A 19,152-nucleotide genomic window follows, 5' to 3' on the forward strand; every position below is an offset into this window, starting at 1 on the left:
ATAAATGCACTGAGGATAGCTCTTCAGATTTGTGCACAATCTCCTGTCATTTACTACCAGCTGAGAGCTGTGAAACACTTGGAAATATCCTGAGGATAAAATTCTGATTAAATGAAAGTTCTTCTTTTGAGGGAAGCTATTTACCTGCAATGGTTGAAGAACTATTTTCATTAAAATCATAAGGGTTTACCTCAGTTCTTTTGGATTGGATATCCAAATGCTTAATTAGAACTCTTTTTGTTGCCTTAACATTTCCTCCTTTCTCTATCTTTAGCGTCTGGTGGTGAAGCCAGACCAACTGATTAAACGTCGTGGGAAGCTGGGGTTGATTGGGGTTAACCTGGATTTGAACGGGGTGAAGGAATGGTTAAAGCCACGACTGGGATTCGAAACAACGGTGAGTGCTGTAACTGGTGTGGCGGAGGGAGTGGTGTGTGAACAACACAACTGCAGTGAAAAATATTGCTTGACTGATCCTGACTGAGATGAGATTTAACTTTTTTTCCTGTTTCTATGATGGTCTGATTCATTGTGATGATTCATCTTCTGATAATGAAATTGCTGCAGCAGATTTGCTGCAAGGAAGCCTGCCAGGTGGAGTTATCTTGTCCTTCTAGAAGGTTGGGCTGACACCATCCTTCAACTAGCGGGGAAACCTTGATAGTATAAAGTGCTGCAACCTGCAGGATTAATATGGATTCAGAGAGCTGGGCTACTTTAATCCAGTAATCCTTCATGTATGTAAAACTGGATGTGTTATTAAAATTAACTCTAATAATGGGCCTATCAGAATTTGAAGCCAAAGTGGTGACATTGGTTTCTTTAGAGTGGAGAGCAGATAGGAGTACGGTTGAAGATGGAAAAAGATGTTAGGTGGTGCACGCTGCTAGCCTAGCCTAAATATAATTAAATATATTGGAAAGCGCCATCCTTTTCTGCCTGTATCCCACCACCTCCCCAAGCTTCCAATTCAGGTATAACTGTGAAAGTCAGTACTAGACACAAAATTGCAGGCACACTCTGCATTGCTGCCTTGATAGAGAATGATGTAGCCAATCAAGCAAAAATGATTATACTGTGTAAATTTGGCAGTCCAGACTCTTAACACAAGCAAAGGATATGTTTGCCTTGAGCTCAATTCAGCCACATACTAGGTAAGATGCTGAGAACTTTGACTGAAGGCTTTGTGTGCATTTCAGACGGGGTTTTGGAAGCTGTCACTGCTCTGCTGACTTTTCTGGACTGAGATTTGAAAGCAGCATGAAAGTTGGGCTTTACAACATGTCTGATGTGGACAGATTGCTGCCTGCTGAGCTACCCTGGAGCAGCCCTTCCTCACAAATACAATCACAGCTGTCTATTAAATGCCAGACTGAGGGGACAGTCCATTAGGGGATGTAAAGTAATTCTCTGCTTCCAGCACTAAAGCCGTAATGAAGTTGTCTGCTTGCATTTTGTTTGATGTATTTGGCATGTGAAATATAATTTACCAAAATGCCAACTACAGCAGCCTCTTCCAAAGATGTTCAATTATTTTGCTCAGATCTAAACATAGAAGAAAACTTCCATATATGGCTCCATAATTAATCACGCTCTATAAAATAAACATATTGGAACTGAGCTGTGTTACCATGGCAGTGGGAATTACTTTCTCCCAACCCACCAGATGATGCATAGCTAGCTTAATGGGGTATTACATAGAATCTATAGCACAGAAGTGGGCCATTCAGCCCAACTGCTTTGTGCCAGATAGTTAAAATCTAAACAGTGCTTCCAGGTAATCGGGGTTTAGGGCCACAGGTTTGGTGTTGCACAGGTAAATGTTTAGGGCAGCTACTAGGAGGCATTGCTTGACAATTGGGTTCATGTCACACTATCTGTTAGCCCCATGACTTGCCTGGGCTTGCAAAATCTCACTAACTGTCCTGGCTTGAGACAATTCACACTACTTTAACCTGTGCTTAACCCTCTCTTCACTCGTATTGTCTGTACCTGCAAAACCTTTTTACCTGTAAAGACTCGCATTCCAACCATTATCTTGTAAATTGAGTCTGTGTTTATATATGCCCTGTTTGTGAACACAACTCTTCACTCACCTGAAGGAGCGACATTCCGAAAGCTTGTGCTACCAAATAAACCTGTTGGACTTTAACCTGGTGTTGTGAGACTTCTTACTGTGACACAAGATGACCAGCTGCCAGAGGAGGCCGAAGAGTTATTGAGTTCAGTTGTTGTATTACAAGCAGCCCATTATGCAGCAAATAATAGGTGTAAGCATTTATATAGCTTCGAAGTCTATTTTTAAAATTAGTTCTCCAGGGGTTTGTGTTGCTGCACCTGATCTAAGGGAGTTGTGAAGGAAATGAATTGTGAAATCTTCTTTGCATTACTCCACTTTTTCTTAACACTGCTCTGGGTGGCAAACCTGTACCCCACCTATGACTTGTGAACCAGTTTGCTAAGACACGCACAGTAGTAGTGATTCTCTCAGACTTGTGGGTAGAGTGTAGGTGGCTTTGCTTGAATGAAATACATGATCAAACCTGATTCTCAGCTGCTGTGTACCATAGATTCTGGGAAGTCCTACCTCATTGCTGTTAGACTGATAGTTAATACAATTTTAAATGGTGAATTAGCTGATAAATTGGAGAAGTAATGCAGTGGAAATGAACTTAACATGTGCAACAATATTTCTGTGCAACCAGCATCTTGTTGCTTGTGGAATCTCGCTGTATTCCAAATATCTGCACTGTTGGCTTCAGTGAGTAACTGACTTAAAATGTTACATGCAAAACATTTCTGAGCAACATAAGATGTTTTTATACATCTAAGTTAATTGTTCCTGGCAGAATACAGTAAAACTTTGGTAATTTCTTGCTCCTGCTTTTTTTATTTAACCAGGTTGGACGGGCAAAGGGTGTTCTGAAAAACTTCCTGATTGAGCCATTTGTACCTCATCGACAGGTTGGTCAAATCTCGGATTTCAAAGAAATTAATTTGCCTTTCGGTATTCTAGCAATGGCAAGAAATATTGATGGGCTTACTTGACATTGTAGCACCTCCCATACATTCCTTAATTTGCACATGGAGAGAGCTAAAGTTTTAGTCTTTGTGATGCAGGTGTTGCTGGCTGGACCAGCATTTATTGCCGTTCCCTAATTGCCCTTGAATTGGGTGACCTGCTAAGCTCATTTTGGGGGGTATTTTAAGAGTAAACCACATTGCTGTGAGCCTGGAACCAGATTTCAGCCAGACCGGGTAAGGATGGCGGATTTCCTTCCCTAAAGGACATTGGTGAGCCAGATGGGTTTTTACAACAATCGCCAATGTTTCTTGGTCACCATTAAGACTTTTAATTCTTTAATTAAATTCAAATTTCAACATCTGCCATGGTAGGATTCGAACCCAGGTCCGCAAGGTATTCCCCTGGATTACTAAATTTGAATTACTGGTCCAGTGACCATACAACTGTGCCACTGCCTCCACTTATAATAAAATATTCTTAATCCTGACTTTGAACACTGTTCACAGTTTGATCATTTATTATTTTTTGTTTAAAAATTCTGAGTCTTGACAGGGGCAAAGCTTAGGACCCTGAGCAGGTAGCTGTCAGGAGCTGGGATAGGAATGGCAGTCAGTTAAAACTCTCTCAGGATGAAGTGCCGTTATTTATTCATGATCACTGAGATATCCTGTTTGATCAGTAGATGCACATGATAGAAGCGATGACGTCTGAATGGAAATGAGACTAGGCAGGTTTTTGGTTTACAAGATTTCACAATCCTTTCTGCAGCATGCAAAGCTCGAAGAAGAAATGGAAAAGCAGAATATATTTTTGAAGTGTGAAAGACTAGTAAATGTTAGTGCTCAGAGGGGTTTTGGTGCCTTTGTATGAAAATCACAAAATTAACAAGCAGGTGCAGAAAGCAATTCGGAAGACAAATTGTATGTTAGTCTTGATTGCAAGGGAGTTGGAGCATAAGACTCATGAAATCTTGCTGCAATTGTACAACTTTTGGTGATATCATACTTGGAGTACTCTGTGCAATTTTGGTGTTTTTTTGCTAAGGAAGAGTGTACTTTGGAGTGGCCATGGGTTGAGGGAAGTGGGATGGCAGAGGAAGCGGTGGGGTGCAGGGTTGTAATGAAGATTCACTCTTGATTCCTGGCATGAGGGGGCTAGTATGATAAGACCTTGAGCAGAATGGGCCTATATTCTTGGACATTTGGAACAATGAAGTGATATAATTGAAACCTAGAACCTTTCAAGCCCTTGGTGAATTTTCTGAAGCTGTATCTCCTAATTGATGAATCCAGGATAAATGGTTGGCCTTTTAGGACCGAGATGAAATGAAATTCCTTCACTGAGTTGCGAACCTTAGGAATTCTCTATCTTGAGGGCTGTGTTGAGTGAACTCGAGACTAAGATTTAATTTTTGGAGACTAGGGGAATTGAGGGATATGAGTTAATTGCATGAAAGAATTGATGCGGAAGTTCAGCCATTATAGAATAAAGAACTGTGCAGCACAGGAATAGGCCCTTTGGCCTTCCAAACCTTCAATGGTGGGACAAGTTTAAGGATCTGCTCTGAATGTGTTATGTTTTCTCTTCAATGTGCAAGAATTCTTGCACAGAGAACTGTCCTTCACAAGCTTAATCAGGAATATATCGAGCACAGGATTCTATGAATCTACAGTTTAGCTTTCTAAATTTCCATCCCCTTTCCCAACATACCAGATGTTTGCACCATGCAAGTTCAGGTATTGAAGTAGAAATTGTGAATTGCCTCCTTCATTACATTCTAACTGAATTTGGGGAGAGATCCTGGCCATGATGATCCCCTGGCTAGAGAGCTGGCTTGCTTCTATCCTGCCTTAATTTGGCTCAACTCAGCAAACTTTTAAATGTGCATTCTTGATTGGCTGTCCAATATAAGAATTCTAAGAGATTAGGAAAAATGTTACATTGAAGCTGGTTATGTTTCTGACTGAACAATTGTGGAATTATTTTTTTTTTAAAACTAGCTCAAAGAGGAATTTTAAAGGGTATGGGCAGCAGCAGAAAATTGAAATACATCGTGGAGAAAAACACTCAGACTTTATGGGGTCACTGACCTAGGAACTTGGGAGCAGAAGTGGACTATTTAGCCCCTTGAGTCTGCTCTACAAGTCAATTGGGTCAAAATGATTTGCACCTTGTTCCATTTCCATTTAAACGTCATCTGACAAAAATCTTTGGTTTTAAACACCAAATGACCATGGCAAATGTAACCTTATGAGGGAGTGTCTGTCCCAGGTTTTGTATGTGAAAATGCGATCTGGTATTGCTCCTGAATGGCAGAGAACTAATTTTAAGATTTGGTCCCCATGTTCCAGATTTCCCTCACCACAGAAGATAGTTTCTCCCTATTGAATCATAGAAATGTTACAGTACCCTTAACTTTTTGAAAAAGTTCAATCAGGTCAGCGCTTGATTTTTGGAAAGCTAGAGGGAATACAAGCCAAGATTGTTCGTGAGCTGTAACATTTTGCAATTCTTACTCAGGAAGAAGAGTTCTATGTTTGCATCTATGCTGCTCGGGAAGGTGACTATGTGTTGTTCCATCACGAGGGTGGGGTTGATGTTGGTGATGTTGACTCTAAAGCCTGCAAATTCCTGGTGGAAGTTGATGGAAAGTTGGATGAACAAGATGTTAGTAACCACCTGCTGCAACACGTGCCTGAAAACAGGAAAAGGTAACTTTAATAAAAATACACTTCATGCTACGTGGATGGCTGTTGAACCTCCACCAGTGCTGCTAGATTTCCCCACTGGATTCTTCCACTGTTTGATGTGGGATGGAGCCATACAGATGGTTAAGATTCCAGCTTCAGTTATTGGTCTTTGCTGAAGTGACTGCCCCAATCTGGGGTGATGATTAAAGCAGGTCAGGAAGTTGTGGGTTCCAAGTCCCACTCAAAAGGCTTGAGTGCAAATATCTATGCTGACAGTGCATTACCTACTGAGTGCAGAACTGCCAGGGATGCGGTATTTTGGATGAGGAGATTAATTAAGAACTTGTCTGCTCTCTCAGGTGGATGTAAAAGATCCAGTGACACTATTTTGAAGATGTCATTTTATAAAAATGATCTGATTTTCACACTGCTGTTTTTGGGAGCTGCTTGTGTGCATTGGCTGCCAACTTTCCTACATTACAATAGTGACTTCTTCAGAAGTGCTTCATTGGTTGCAAAGCATCCTGGGACATCTTGTGGTCATGAAAGGTGTTGTATGGATTGCAAGTTTTAAAACTCTTTTTCCCCCCTCCTGATTACTGTCCTGTTGTAAAGTGCACATGTAACCGTGTCATGAGGGCAGAGCCAGGAGATTGCCTGTTGTCATTCCAGATGATAAAGTAACTTCCCAACACTTGCATTCTGTTTGCAGTTACTGGCTGCCGCTTATATATATCCAAGGAGCAATTTTCAATTGTTACTCCTTTTTACAGAGGGGTGGTATGTTTCAGAATCCTACAGTGCTGAAGGAGGCCATTTGGTCCATCAAGTCTGCACCGACCATAATCCCACCCAGGCCCCATCCCCATAACCCCATGCATTTGCCCTCGCTAGTCCCCCTGAAACTAAGGGGCAATTTAGCATGATCAATCCACCTAAATTGCACGTCTTTGGACTGTGGGAGGAAACTGGAGGACCCAGAGGAAACCCTGCAGACATGGGGAGAATGTGCAAACTCCACACAGGCAGTGACCCAAGCTGGGAATCGATCCCAGGTCCTTGGTGCTGTGAGACAGCAGTAAACCTAAGCGGTATGGTGGCACAGTGGTTAGCACTGCTGCTTCAGAGCGTCAGGGGCCTGCGTTCAATTCCTGGCTTGGGTCACTATCTGTGCAGCATCTGCACATTCTCCCCGTGTCTGCGTGGGTTTCCTCCGGGTGCTTCGTTTTCGCCCTACAGTCTAAAAGATGTGCTGGTTAGGTTGATCGGCTATGTTGAATTTTCCCTCCGTGTACCTGAACAGGCGTCGGAGTGTGGTGACTACACATTTTCACATTAACTTCATTGCAGTGTTAATGCAAGTCTTGTAACACTTTTAAATAAATAAACTTCGGCCAAGAGAGAAGTTTAATTTGGTAAAGAAACACACAATATTGGAAAAATTCAGACCTGGCAACATCTGTGGAAAGAGAAACAGAATTAACTTTTTGAAGCTAGTCTGACTCTTTGGAACTAGAGGTAAAGATGTGATGGCTTTTATGCTGTTGAAAAAGGGGGTGGGGCAGGTAGAACAAACCAGAAAGTCGGGGTGGGCTGGAGAGCAGGAGAGATTAATTAGCAAAATGTCATGGAATACAACAAGGGGAGTGGTAAAGATGGGATTAAGGACTAAAGCGGGTATTATCAGCATTGTCTGAAAGCAAAATAGTAGAATTGTTAACCTACTGTTTGGTAAATTGGTTTTGGCCCAACTGCATCACAATGGTTTAAAGGAAAATGACTGAGTGTGAAGATTGCAAGCTTGACTCAAAACTGTGTTAAATCTGCGCACTGTGAGCAGCCACTCGGCTATGGTGATGCCTTGCTCTGTCTGGTTGAAATCATCTGCATGAAGCCAAGTCACCAGCTACAGGAACAAGATTAGGCCATTAAGCTCCTCAAGCCTGTACCACTGCTCTGTCAGATCATGGCTGATTTTTTTCATAGTAACACCATTTATATTTTTGCTCTAATTGTTCCTTACCCTTACCTGTAGTTTTGGTAAAAATCATAAATTACTGTTATTGTAATCCATTTTGTTGTTTTAATACTTTGGTTTTCTGGTCTCTTCAGCATTTTAGCCTCTTTCATTGTTGGACTCTTCAGACTGTATGAAGAACTGTACTTCACCTACCTCGAGATTAATCCATTAGGTAAAAACAATTTGTCCATTATTCTCGTGCAGCCGGGTGGCTTAAACCAGATTGACTGAAATAAGTGCATATCTGCAAATGCTCCATTGCTTCATAGAATCACAGGATCAGAATTTCAGAATCAGAGTGCAGAAGAGGCCCTTCGGGCCATCGAATCTGTACTGACACGTGGGAACCACCGAATCCACCTAACCTAATCCCATTCACCAGCACTTGGCTCATAGCCTTGAATGTAATAATGTGCCAAATGCTGCCCCGCATCCCCTTAAATTTCCTGCTACTCATCTTGAATTTTTGTCGTCTTGTGACTGACCCTTCAACTAAGAGGAACAACTGCTCCCAATCCACTCTGCCCATGCCCCTCATAATCTTGTACACTAGATTTGTTTAAGAAATGCAGGGAGTTGGTCCCACACATTTATGATCTGAGTTTTTATAGTGCAGTAGGACCCAGCAAAGCTGCAGGGATCAACTGCCAATGATTGTAAATATGGAATTGTGACGCATGGAGCTTTGTTTCTGAAAATGAGATCAGAAATCCTGTTGTACTGCAGGTTAGCATTTCAGAACATTGCAGTTTTGATGAAGGATCCCCAACTAACCTTTAGTTTCCTTTCAGGTGTTGGTTGACCGTGCTGCTATGACTTTTCTTATAGTTTCACAAAAGGCAAAGTGCCCTTCATTTTTGCAGATTAGCAGAGCTCATATTGACTTAAAACCCTGATGTCCTCTTCAGTATTGGATAGGAATGTGATTTGGTCTCTGCCCAAAAGCATTCGTGGCGTGAACTTGGGAGAACTTGTAACGTGTCACTCGTGTCAAAGCCACCAATCTCGAGTTTCACAGAGGGGAAATAAACAAAATTGTGCAATGCAAATTCTAAAAAGTATCGGTAAAATCTTAAAACTAAAGTTAGAATGAATTTATTTTTTCATGCATTGTAAACCTGTCGTCCAAGTTTTGTCCTGTCTCCTGTTATCCCTTGTTAATGAGTCTTGTCTACTTCAGGATGCCTTTTATGTTGTTGCAAGTTTTACTTTTAATTCCTTCCTCATCTATCTGAAATCCAGCAGTCTTTAGATGAAAGATGAGCAGTGAGAAGAAACAGGGCAGCAAAAATAATGAAAAGATCTCTAAACCAGACTTGCATATAAGAGTTTCTACAGTAGCACTGCTGTTGAAGCCTAAGAGAAATATGATGGCCTGCAGTGTTTCCTTGCAATTATTCATTGGAATATCTTCTACTTCCTCTTAATCCACTGCAGTTGTGACCGATGCTGGTGTATTTGTCCTTGATATGGCAGCAAAGATAGATGCCACTGCTGACTACATCTGTAAGGGTAAATGGGGAGATGTGGATTTCCCGCCACCATTTGGGAGAGAAGCTTACCCTGAGGTAAGTACTGATGTATGTGGGGGGCACGTGATTTTCAAATTGAGATGTGGGCATCACTGTGCATTTATCTCTCGAGTTTGTTCCAGCAAAGTAGTGGCGAAGTTGCCTTGTGCAGATGGGTTGTTGGCTTTTTTATATGAAGGTCCTCAGGCAATTTTCATCGATCCTGTTAATGTTTATATAAATATAATTACCAATTTTCCTGTTTTGTTAGCAAGTCTACCAGGGCCTCATAACCACATCCTTTCTGCTTCATGATAAAGGCCAACTGATGAGAGGGTACTTGTTATCTGACTTTGCAACCAGCTGTTGCTCAAGATCTGCTATCTGACCGTATAGGTTGAGGTGGTGCATGTTGGCTTTTGCTAATTTTGAGGCATTTATCCAAATAATCTCATTTTGGTTAGGCTGCTTCTGAGAGATGCTGAATATCTGATATTTATTAACTTAGCACCACATCTGTTAGTTCCCCTTTGCAAGCGAGCATATTTGGCATAAAATAGATTAAAAGTATAATGACCTGAAGTATCCTATTCATTCAACAGAATCCTGTCAAAATGTGGTCCATGGTTGGCAGGAATTGGAGGCTTTGTCTTGGGGGCCCCCTTTTGTTCGTTTTCAAAGCAAAATATTCCAAGTTTCCCTGATCCTCTGGATCGAGGAGCCAGACTTGTGACTCTTTGCCCTGCTTTCAAAGCTTGTTGTTGCCCTTGTATTGGGATAATGAGGCAAACATTGGAAAGATGACTGCACAATTTGACTGTGGTCATCTAATCTGTGTTTGATCTTTCCGTCTCTTGGTTACATTTTATTTGTCACGTGGAGCCATATTGTGAAATGACTTGAGAGCTAACAACAATAATGGAGCACGTTTACTGAACTTTGTCATCTCACCGAATGTTTAAGTTAAATTTATTTGCCCAGCAGATTGCTAATGTGACAGAGCAATGCATGTGGGACCTCGAACAATCGGACAAACCAATAAGGTTGCAGAATTTATAAATCAAACGGGAGGACTAAGGAGGGTGATTTCAGGGAGGGAAAGAGATTGAATCGGAGTGTAAAAATTGAGAGAATTTATATTTTTTAAAATCTTAATTCACAATCTGAAGGGATGAAGGGGATAGATAGGGTGAACGGTGGGAAGCTTTTTCCCTGATCAGAAGTGGCGTTCACGAGGAGTCACGGGCTCAAGGTGAGAGGGGCGAAGTATAACTCAGATATTAGAGGGATGTTTTTTTACAGAGGGCGGTGGGGGCCTGGAATGCGCTGCGAAGTAGGGTGGTGGAGGCAGGCACGCTGACATCGTTTAAGACTTACCTGGATAGTCACATGAGCAGCCTGGGAATGGAGGGATACAAACGATTGGTCTAGTTGGACCAAGGAGCGGCACAGGCTTGGAGGGCCGAAGGGCCTGTTTCCTGTGCTGTACTGTTCTTTGAAGCTCTCCAATTCTTTGATTTTGCTTTTCTGGATCTGAGATCGATTTGGCAGTCATTAACAATTATGCTGAAAGATATTTGCACTGTTAATTGTACTTGATTATGTTGCATTTATCTTCAGGTTGTGGTTCTGCTGCTGAGTGAATGTTGTACTGAGTTGGGACACTAAATGTAAGTACCTTTGACAAACTGAGGATTGGCAGTGACTGTTCTGTGTTTTGATGCCTTTACTGTTACAGGAAGCTTATATTGCTGACCTTGATGCGAAGAGTGGAGCCAGTCTGAAGCTTACTATCCTCAATCCCAAGGGCAGGATCTGGACGATGGTGGCTGGAGGAGGTGCCTCTGTTGTGTACAGGTATCGCTTACTCTTCACTAACTAAATCCAGATGCCTCAGCTTTAAAACACAAAATGTTATTGGGCGGCACAGTGGTTAGTACTGCTGGCTCATATCGCCAAGGACCCAGGTTCAATTCTTAGCTTGGATCGTTGTCTGTGCGGAGTCTGCACATTCTCTCCGTGTCTGCGTGGGTTTCCTCCGGATGCCCCGGTTTCCTCCCACAGTCCAAAAAATGTGCTGGTTAGGTGCATTGGCCGTGCTAAATTCTCCCTCAGTGTACCCGAACAGGCGCCAGAGTGTGGCGACTAGGGGATTTTCACAGAAACCTCATTGCAATGTTAATGTAAACCTACTTGTGACACAAATAAATGTTAAAGTTAAGACTTCACTCCACCCTCCTAAGCATTGGTGCACTTGGTTTCCTGTCACAAGTAAATTTGGGTTGAAATTCAGCTCCCATTTTCTATCAGTAGACCAGTCAAGAAAGCAAGGACGGGTTTAGGGAATTTTCTTCTGGTGTTCTGCTTTTATTTGAATATTTTGTTTTTTAGTCAAAATGAATGTATGGCTGTGAATAGTGGAAGTGTTCTGAACAAATTTTTGAATATTTTTTGATCCAAGTGATTCTATTTTCAAGACATGATATGCTCCACAATTTTGTAGAAGATTAATGGTGGATTTGGGAGGGGGAGGAGGAGGGGGAAGATGAGTGCTGTTTTCCTCCTTGAACTTTTGACAACTAACTACAAGAATAGAACATGTTCTTTTTATTGCAGTCAGTTTTGGTTCGGCTACTAGAACAAAATAGTCATGGTAAATGGTTAGCAGATCAGGCAGCATCTTGGAGAGCATCTTCCCACAGATGCTGCCTGACCCTGGTTTTTCCAGCATGTTTTGTTTTTACTGGAAATCTGAAAGATTTGGCTGTTGTATTGATTTGGCTATTAACTGTTTTCCTTGCTGTTTGATCACAGTGACACAATTTGTGACCTTGGAGGAGTGAATGAGTTGGCAAATTATGGCGAGTACTCAGGCGCCCCCAGTGAACAGCAGACGTATGACTATGCTAAGACCATTTTGTCTCTCATGACCAGAGAGCAACATCCAGAAGGTGAGAACAAAAGGGACTGGAATCATCTTGTTATTGAGTAAGTTCAAAATACAGCATTTAAGGGGAGCACAGTTCTGCAACTAATTATAATATTGTGGCACTTTTTCACTCTCTGCATTGTACATGCTGAATCTCTAGTGGCTCCTTTATTATCCAGTACCTTGGACTTTCCCCTCAATGCTATGTACATGCTGTTCTTCAGAAATATGGTGAAGCATAATTGGTTTCCAATGAGTGCTGATAGCAGTCAGCTCTTCATCTTCTGTATTAATTCTCAGGACATTGTTAGCCTCATCCATCGTGTTTCAACTTTAAGTGAGATCATAGAGTCCCTACAGTGCGGAAGGAGGCCATTCGGTCCATCGAGTCAATACCAACCACAATCCCACCCAAGCCCTATTCCCCATAACCCCATGCATTTACCCCCGCAAGTCACCCTCGCACTAAGGGGCAATTTAGCATGGCCAATCCACCTAACCCGCACATCTTTGGACTGAGAGGAAACCCACACAGACATGGGGTGTATGTGCAAACTCCACACAGATAGTGGCCCAAGCTGGGAATCGAACCCGGGTCCCTGGTGCTGTAAGGCAGCAATGCCAATCACTGCCACCAAAAAGAACTTTGATGTCTCCACCATTGGCTTACTGTTCTCTCTGTCTCTGTGATAGTTATGAGGTTTTTTTAGCCAACTCCTTTATCTTGTCTGAGTAAATATGTTCAATTTTATTCAGGGAAAATCCTTATTATTGGAGGCAGCATCGCTAACTTCACGAACGTAGCAGCAACATTTAAGGTAATGAATCATTCCTCTCGCTCCATCTGCCAGTCTATAATAATACACAATTTTCTCTTTCTGGGCTTTTCAGATTAATCAGTGGGTTGATTGAGTGGATGAAGCTTGGTAAGTGTAGGACCAGAGTGCATGAAGCAGTCACTGGTGAAGGGGTTCAGGAAGTTTGTGGGGGACATTAGTGGAGAAAGAGAATAGTAAACTATAAATCAGGTCCAACAGCAAAGTTATGCTGGCTGGTGAGATTGGGGAGTGGGGATTTAGCAGGGTAAAGGACACTTGGTGGAGATCGGGATGCTGCTGGAGAGAAAAAGAAAGTGGAAATTAAGGGGAGCCAAGTGTCAAAGATATCCTGGCCGGAGGGATTGAGGAAAAAGTGTGGCATGTGGTAACGTTATGGGAAAATTGGAATGGAAGGTGGGTGCAATGGGGGATGGAGAAGAGGGATAGAAACAGGAGTGGGGAGAGGATGGCAGGGGATTGAAGGGGAGGGTGGAATGACGTAGGAACAGAAGTAGGCCATTTGGCCTGTCAAGCCTACTGTGCCATTCAGTTAGACCATGGCTGACCATCTATCCCAATGCCAGTTTCCTGTGCTACCCATATGTCCCTGATGTCATTATCCAAAAATCAATTGATTTCTGTCATGAAAATGCTCAGCATGAGAGTTTCCACAGCCCCCTGAGGTGGAGAATTCCAAAGATTCACAACCCTCAGTGAAGAAATTCTTCTGCAGCTGGTTCTGCGCTCTCGGCTAGGGGAAACTTTCTGTCGACATGTACCCCCTCATACCCTGTAAAAATTTCATAAGTTTCAATGAGCTCACCTCGGATTCTTCAAATCTCCATAGAATCCAGGCTCAATCTCTCCTTGTATGACAATCCTGCCATCCCAGGGAATAGCTTGGTGGCTTCTATTGCACTCCTCCTATAACAAGTATATCCTTTTTTAAATGAGGAGACCAAAACTGTACATGATACGCCAGCCCTTGCAGTGGTGGCATGGGAGGGACAGACTGCCAGAATTGCAGTGGGACTGACCCAGGAAGGTACTCCATTACTCCATGTTAAGGACTGAGGCTGCGACCCTGTTCTACTTTGAGAGTCGGTGTTTAGTTCGGGCATTTTCGATTGATTGAATTTTAAGAGGATACTTTATGGGGAGACGGTGGCGAGTGGTATGGTCACTGTGTGGAATTCGCTTTCGGAAGTCGGATCAAAAACTGATGAGACAGGTTTCTCCGCAAACCACCTTTACTGCATCGGAGGAGAGATCGCTAGACCAGGCGCATCAAGCATGGGTTCGTGAGTCTCTGTCTGGCTTACAAAACAGTTTCAGTTATACACGATGGAGATACATCCACATAATTCTGTTAGCCAATAAGGGCATAGCTGTATTGTTACATTTTTGATTAGATTACTTTCAGGAACAAAAGGCCAATCGATAAGGCCCTGCCCTCCGAAGCCAGAACCACAATTACCTATTAGCAGTTTCTTTAACGAGATCATTAGTTTCGGTGAGCCTTGTCGCCCTCACCTCAGGCCCTTTCCGTAACCAGTTTATCCCTCAACTGATTCCTAGTTACGCAGCCCAATTTTAACCCTTTCCTCTTCTCAATCTACCTTATACACATTCTCAACTGGACTGAAAATCCAGAGACCCATGCCGACACTATAGTTAAGAAAGCCCACCAACGCCTCTACTTTCTCAGAAGACTAAGGAAATTTGGCATGTCAGCTACGACTCTCCAACTTTTACAGATGCATCATGGAAAGCATTCTTTCTCGTTGTATCACAGCTTGGTATGGCTCCTGCTCTGTCCAAGACCGCAAGAAACTACAAAAGGTCGTGAATGTAGCCCAATCCATCACGCAAACCAGCCTCCCATCCATTGACACTGTCTACACTTCCCTCAGCAAAGCAGCCAGCATAATTAAGGACCCCACACACTCGGACATTCTCTCTTCCACTTTCTTCCATCGGGAAAAAGATACAAAAGTCTGAGGTCGCGTACCAACCGACTTAAAAACAGCTTCTTTCCTGCTGCCGTCAGACTTTTGAATGGACCTACCTTGCATTAACTTGATCGTTCTTTGCACCCTAGCTATGACTAACACTACATTCTGCACTCCCTTGTTTCCTTCTCTATGAACAGTATGCTTTGTACAGCGTGCAAGAAACAATACTTTTCACTGTATACTAATGCACGTGACAATAAATCAAATCAAAGGGTAATTCTGGGAACTTGGCAGATGGTGAAATTTGAATTGAATAAAAATCTGGAATTAAAAGTCTAATGACGACCATGAAACCATTGTCGATTTGTCATAAAAACCCACCTGGTTCACTAATGTCCCTTGGGGAAAGCAATCTGCTGTCTTTACCTGGTCTGGCCTACATGTGACTTCAGAACCATAGCAATGTGGTTGACTCTTAAATGCCCTCTGAAATGGCCTAACACACTCCAGGGGCAATTAGGGATAGGCAATAAATGCTGGCCCAGCCAGAGATATCCAAATCCCATGCATGAATATGTGAAGAATTTCAGCTAAGTTGCTGCTTTTGGAAAAGGAAGGGTTGCATCAAAGGGATAGCATGGGAAAAATGGAATGGGATTGACTGTATGCAATGGATAAGGATGGCAAGGGATGGGGATGACATGAGAATGTGGGGGCAATGGGGAGAATTAAATAGCATGGGATGGGGTTAGCCTGGGAGAGTTGGACGAGATGACATTTGCTAGGTGTACCAATTTGACTGCAAATTTCTTGCAGGGAGAATGTTTGGGATAGCATAGGAGGAAGGACATGTAAATGGAGCAGTGGCATGGGAATAATGGAGGTGGCATAGGAGGGGAAGATGTGGTGGTTGAATCAGTTAAGCATACGTGACTTTGTTCATCTCAAAAGAGTCTCAACCCCTGATTTGATTTATTATTGTCACACTTATTGGTATACAGTGAAAAGTATTTTTAAAAACTCTCTGGTAATTGTGATTCATTCTCAAGTAAACATTTTCCAATCGCTGTCGCTGCGAGCAGGGTTTGAACCTGCGCATTCAAATTCAACTGTTTTAGATATTTGCTCCCATTACTCTACACTAACCATTCATGCTGGGACTAATGGAACTGACTTATTTTATATCTTTGTAAAATATCAAGTCTGGTAGATTTGAAATGAGAACAAAGGTTCCAGTGCCCGCAGTATTTTGCTTATTCTAGTCATTTCCACAGCTGTCAATTCGGCTCTCTGTTGTAACTATTAATTACTGGGCTGATGTCCTTTTGCCTCTTGGCATTCCTCCTGCCTTTTTCTGGGTTACAACCCTTTTAAGCTAACTCCAAACAGCCAGAATGAAAATAAATTTCAAAGGCAGTAATTAAACTGATGGATTTTTAAAAAGATGCATGGGTGACTTGTTTGAGAAAAGAGGAAGCATTTTCAACCTGAAGGGCACCTTCTGAAACATTACTAAGGATTTCCATGTCTGTGCTGCACTATTATATCACTTTAAGCAGGTCTATAATTGTCCTTTGAGTCACCTAACTGGCTTCCTGCTGGTGAAGCTGGTTGACGTTCCCAAGTGGTCCATACCTGACTGACCAACATGCTTCTGAATAAAAATTGTCACTGAAAAGTCTGGCCTGACAAGAGGCAAAATTATATGGCAGTAATTCCCTTGTGCTTGGGAAAACAGCTAAATATTCTTGACTTGGAGAAATTATCCCTCTATGGTTCTTCAATGATTCTATGAATTAAAAGCCAAACAGTCTTTCCCCTAGAAATTTCTTTGATTAAATGGGTATTTTACTAAAGATGAAATGTCCTGTTAACCGTTTATTTTCTTTCATAGGGCATAGTACGTGCAATCAAGGACTACCAAACTCCGCTGCAGAACCATAACGTCTCTATTTTTGTCAGAAGAGGTGGACCCAATTACCAAGAAGGCCTCCGTGTGATGGGGGAAGTTGGTACGGTTTGATTTTTTTAAACCAGAAATCCAAGCAACATATCCAATGTAAAATGAAAAATTGTGTTGCGTATTAAAACTTTTAAAATTCATTCATGGGCTGTGGCATCATTGGATAGGCCAGCATTTATTGCCCATCCCCAGTTCTTGAGAAGGTGGACCAACATGCTTCTGAATAAATCCATGTGGCTGGCATAGGTACATCCACAGTGCTGTTAGGGAGGCGTGTTCTAGGATTTTGACCCAGCGATTGTGAAGGAACGGTGGGTGCTATGTTTCCAAGTCAGGATGGTGAATAGCTTGGAGGCAACTTCCAGCTGGTGGTGTCTGCTGTGCTTGTCCTTCAAGATGATAGTGGTCGTGAATTTGAAAGATGTTGTATAAGGAACATTTATGTACTGCAATGCATCTTGTTTATAATACACACTGCTGCCATTTGTGTTGGTAGAGGAGGCAGTGAATGTTTGTGAATGGGGTGCTAATCAAATGGGCTGCTTCCACCTGAATGGTGTTGAGCTTCTTGAGTGTTATTGGAGCTTCACTTGTCTGGGCAAGTGGAGAATATTCCATTACACTCCTGACTTGGGCCTTGTCATTGGTGGATAGACTTTTGGGGCTCACTGCAGGATTCCTAGACTTTGATATACTCTTTTTATATGTTCTTGGGATGTGGGCTTCATTCGCTGGGCCAACATTTGTTGCCCATCTCTAATTTCCCCTTGAACTGAGTGGTTTGCTCAGCTATTTCAGAGGGCATTTAAGAGTCAACCATATTACTGTGGATTTGGAATCACGTAAGCCAGGATAGGTAAGGATGGCACATTTCCTTAAAGGACATTAGTGAACCAGATGGGTTTTTATGTCAATTAAGAATGGTTTCAGGGTCGTCGTTAGACTTTAATTCCAGATTTTTATTGCATTCAAATTTCAACATCACCCATGGTGGGATCTAGAGCGTTACCCTGGGTCTCTGGATTACAAGTCCAGTGACAATATCGCTCCGCCATTGCCTCCCAGTTTGGAAGGTGAGAGAAAGCATATTGGATTTCTTCACACTTGTTTCTCTGACTTTCCTAAAATTGGGTGTTTTCCCATCAACTTGATTTCTATCTGTACCCCATCTCACTAGCACAATAGAAAGGTTTGTTTTCATATGTACCACAGTTATCCAGTTCCATCTGTTCTAATCCTCATTACTTAACTTCTCCACAGGGAAGACAACTGGAATTCCAATTTATGTTTTTGGAACAGAAACGCACATGACTGCAATTGTCGGAATGGCACTTGGTCACCGGACCATTCCTGACCAGCCACCAATGGCTGCCCACACTGCCAATTTCCTATTAAATGCAAGTGGCAGTCCCTCGGTAAGTGTGGGAGCTTAAAACCAGGAGTGATCTAGTTGATTGAGAATTTGATTGGGGTAGAAAGAGGAAGTGGCAGGGAAGTCCTGAACAAAGGGGTGTGATTATAAAATTAGTATAATGGTATCAGGCTAGCTGAAAACTGGGGATTAACAGATTGGGCATAGTTATGCAGGGTCATGGAAGCAAGATGGGTGAAAAGAGTTGATGCGTTTCTGCTGTTCATAGAATGGCAGGGTAGTTTGTTTGCTGTTGCTTACCGTCCCCGTCCCCCCTGAGGAAGAAGCTAAAAGAAATGCAATGTTGTGTTCGGTATCTGGGGGAAAGAGTGCAGCATGTGTAAGTATTTAAGGGGGGTGCGATTTGCATCTTGTCTGGTCCTCTGCACTGCAGTGAATGATGAACAGTTTGCTGATGACTGCTGCATCACAAATCAAGCTGTAGATTAACTTAGTTTTTAATTTCCTTCTAGACCCCAGCCCCTAGCAGAACTGCTTCTTTCTCTGATTCAAAATGTGAGGATACCAGCAGAACATCGATGAGTCTGAAACACAGCATTCCACATGGTAATTCTGCACATGCACCCATAAAGGGCAGGCTGTAGCTAAAGCCTTGGCTTGTACATGTATATCTTACACTGGAGATAAGCCTTTGTTAAAGGGGAAATGCCAGACTCCAAATTATTGCATTTGATGAATGAATTGCTCCTATAGCTAGTTCCATTTAATTTTATTTACGAATTCTGTTGACTTGCTGCAGGCAGCATTTGTCCTGAGCACAGATTTTCTGCAGCCTTTTATCAATAGCTTACCATCGTTAATGCAAGAAT

General features: G+C 42.4%; 1 protein-coding gene across 3 annotated transcripts in view; it reads left to right on the top strand.

Moving 5' to 3' along the window:
* The window catches only part of aclya (ATP citrate lyase a), a 79,434-nt gene that overhangs the window by 24,967 nt on the left and 35,315 nt on the right, over positions 1–19,152 (top strand). For all 3 annotated transcript variants that reach the window (XM_078224255.1, XM_078224258.1, XM_078224257.1), the window contains 11 exons: positions 275–397; positions 2,902–2,964; positions 5,546–5,736; positions 7,828–7,907; positions 9,173–9,303; positions 10,985–11,103; positions 12,061–12,197; positions 12,932–12,993; positions 16,843–16,960; positions 18,172–18,326; positions 18,796–18,889. In XM_078224255.1, the coding sequence (XP_078080381.1) occupies positions 275–397; positions 2,902–2,964; positions 5,546–5,736; positions 7,828–7,907; positions 9,173–9,303; positions 10,985–11,103; positions 12,061–12,197; positions 12,932–12,993; positions 16,843–16,960; positions 18,172–18,326; positions 18,796–18,889 (1,273 nt within the window). The remainder of the gene's footprint in view (positions 1–274; positions 398–2,901; positions 2,965–5,545; positions 5,737–7,827; positions 7,908–9,172; positions 9,304–10,984; positions 11,104–12,060; positions 12,198–12,931; positions 12,994–16,842; positions 16,961–18,171; positions 18,327–18,795; positions 18,890–19,152) is intronic.

This window comes from Mustelus asterias, chromosome 11, assembly GCF_964213995.1.
Source record: "Mustelus asterias chromosome 11, sMusAst1.hap1.1, whole genome shotgun sequence".
Taxonomy (NCBI): Eukaryota; Metazoa; Chordata; class Chondrichthyes; order Carcharhiniformes; family Triakidae; genus Mustelus; species Mustelus asterias.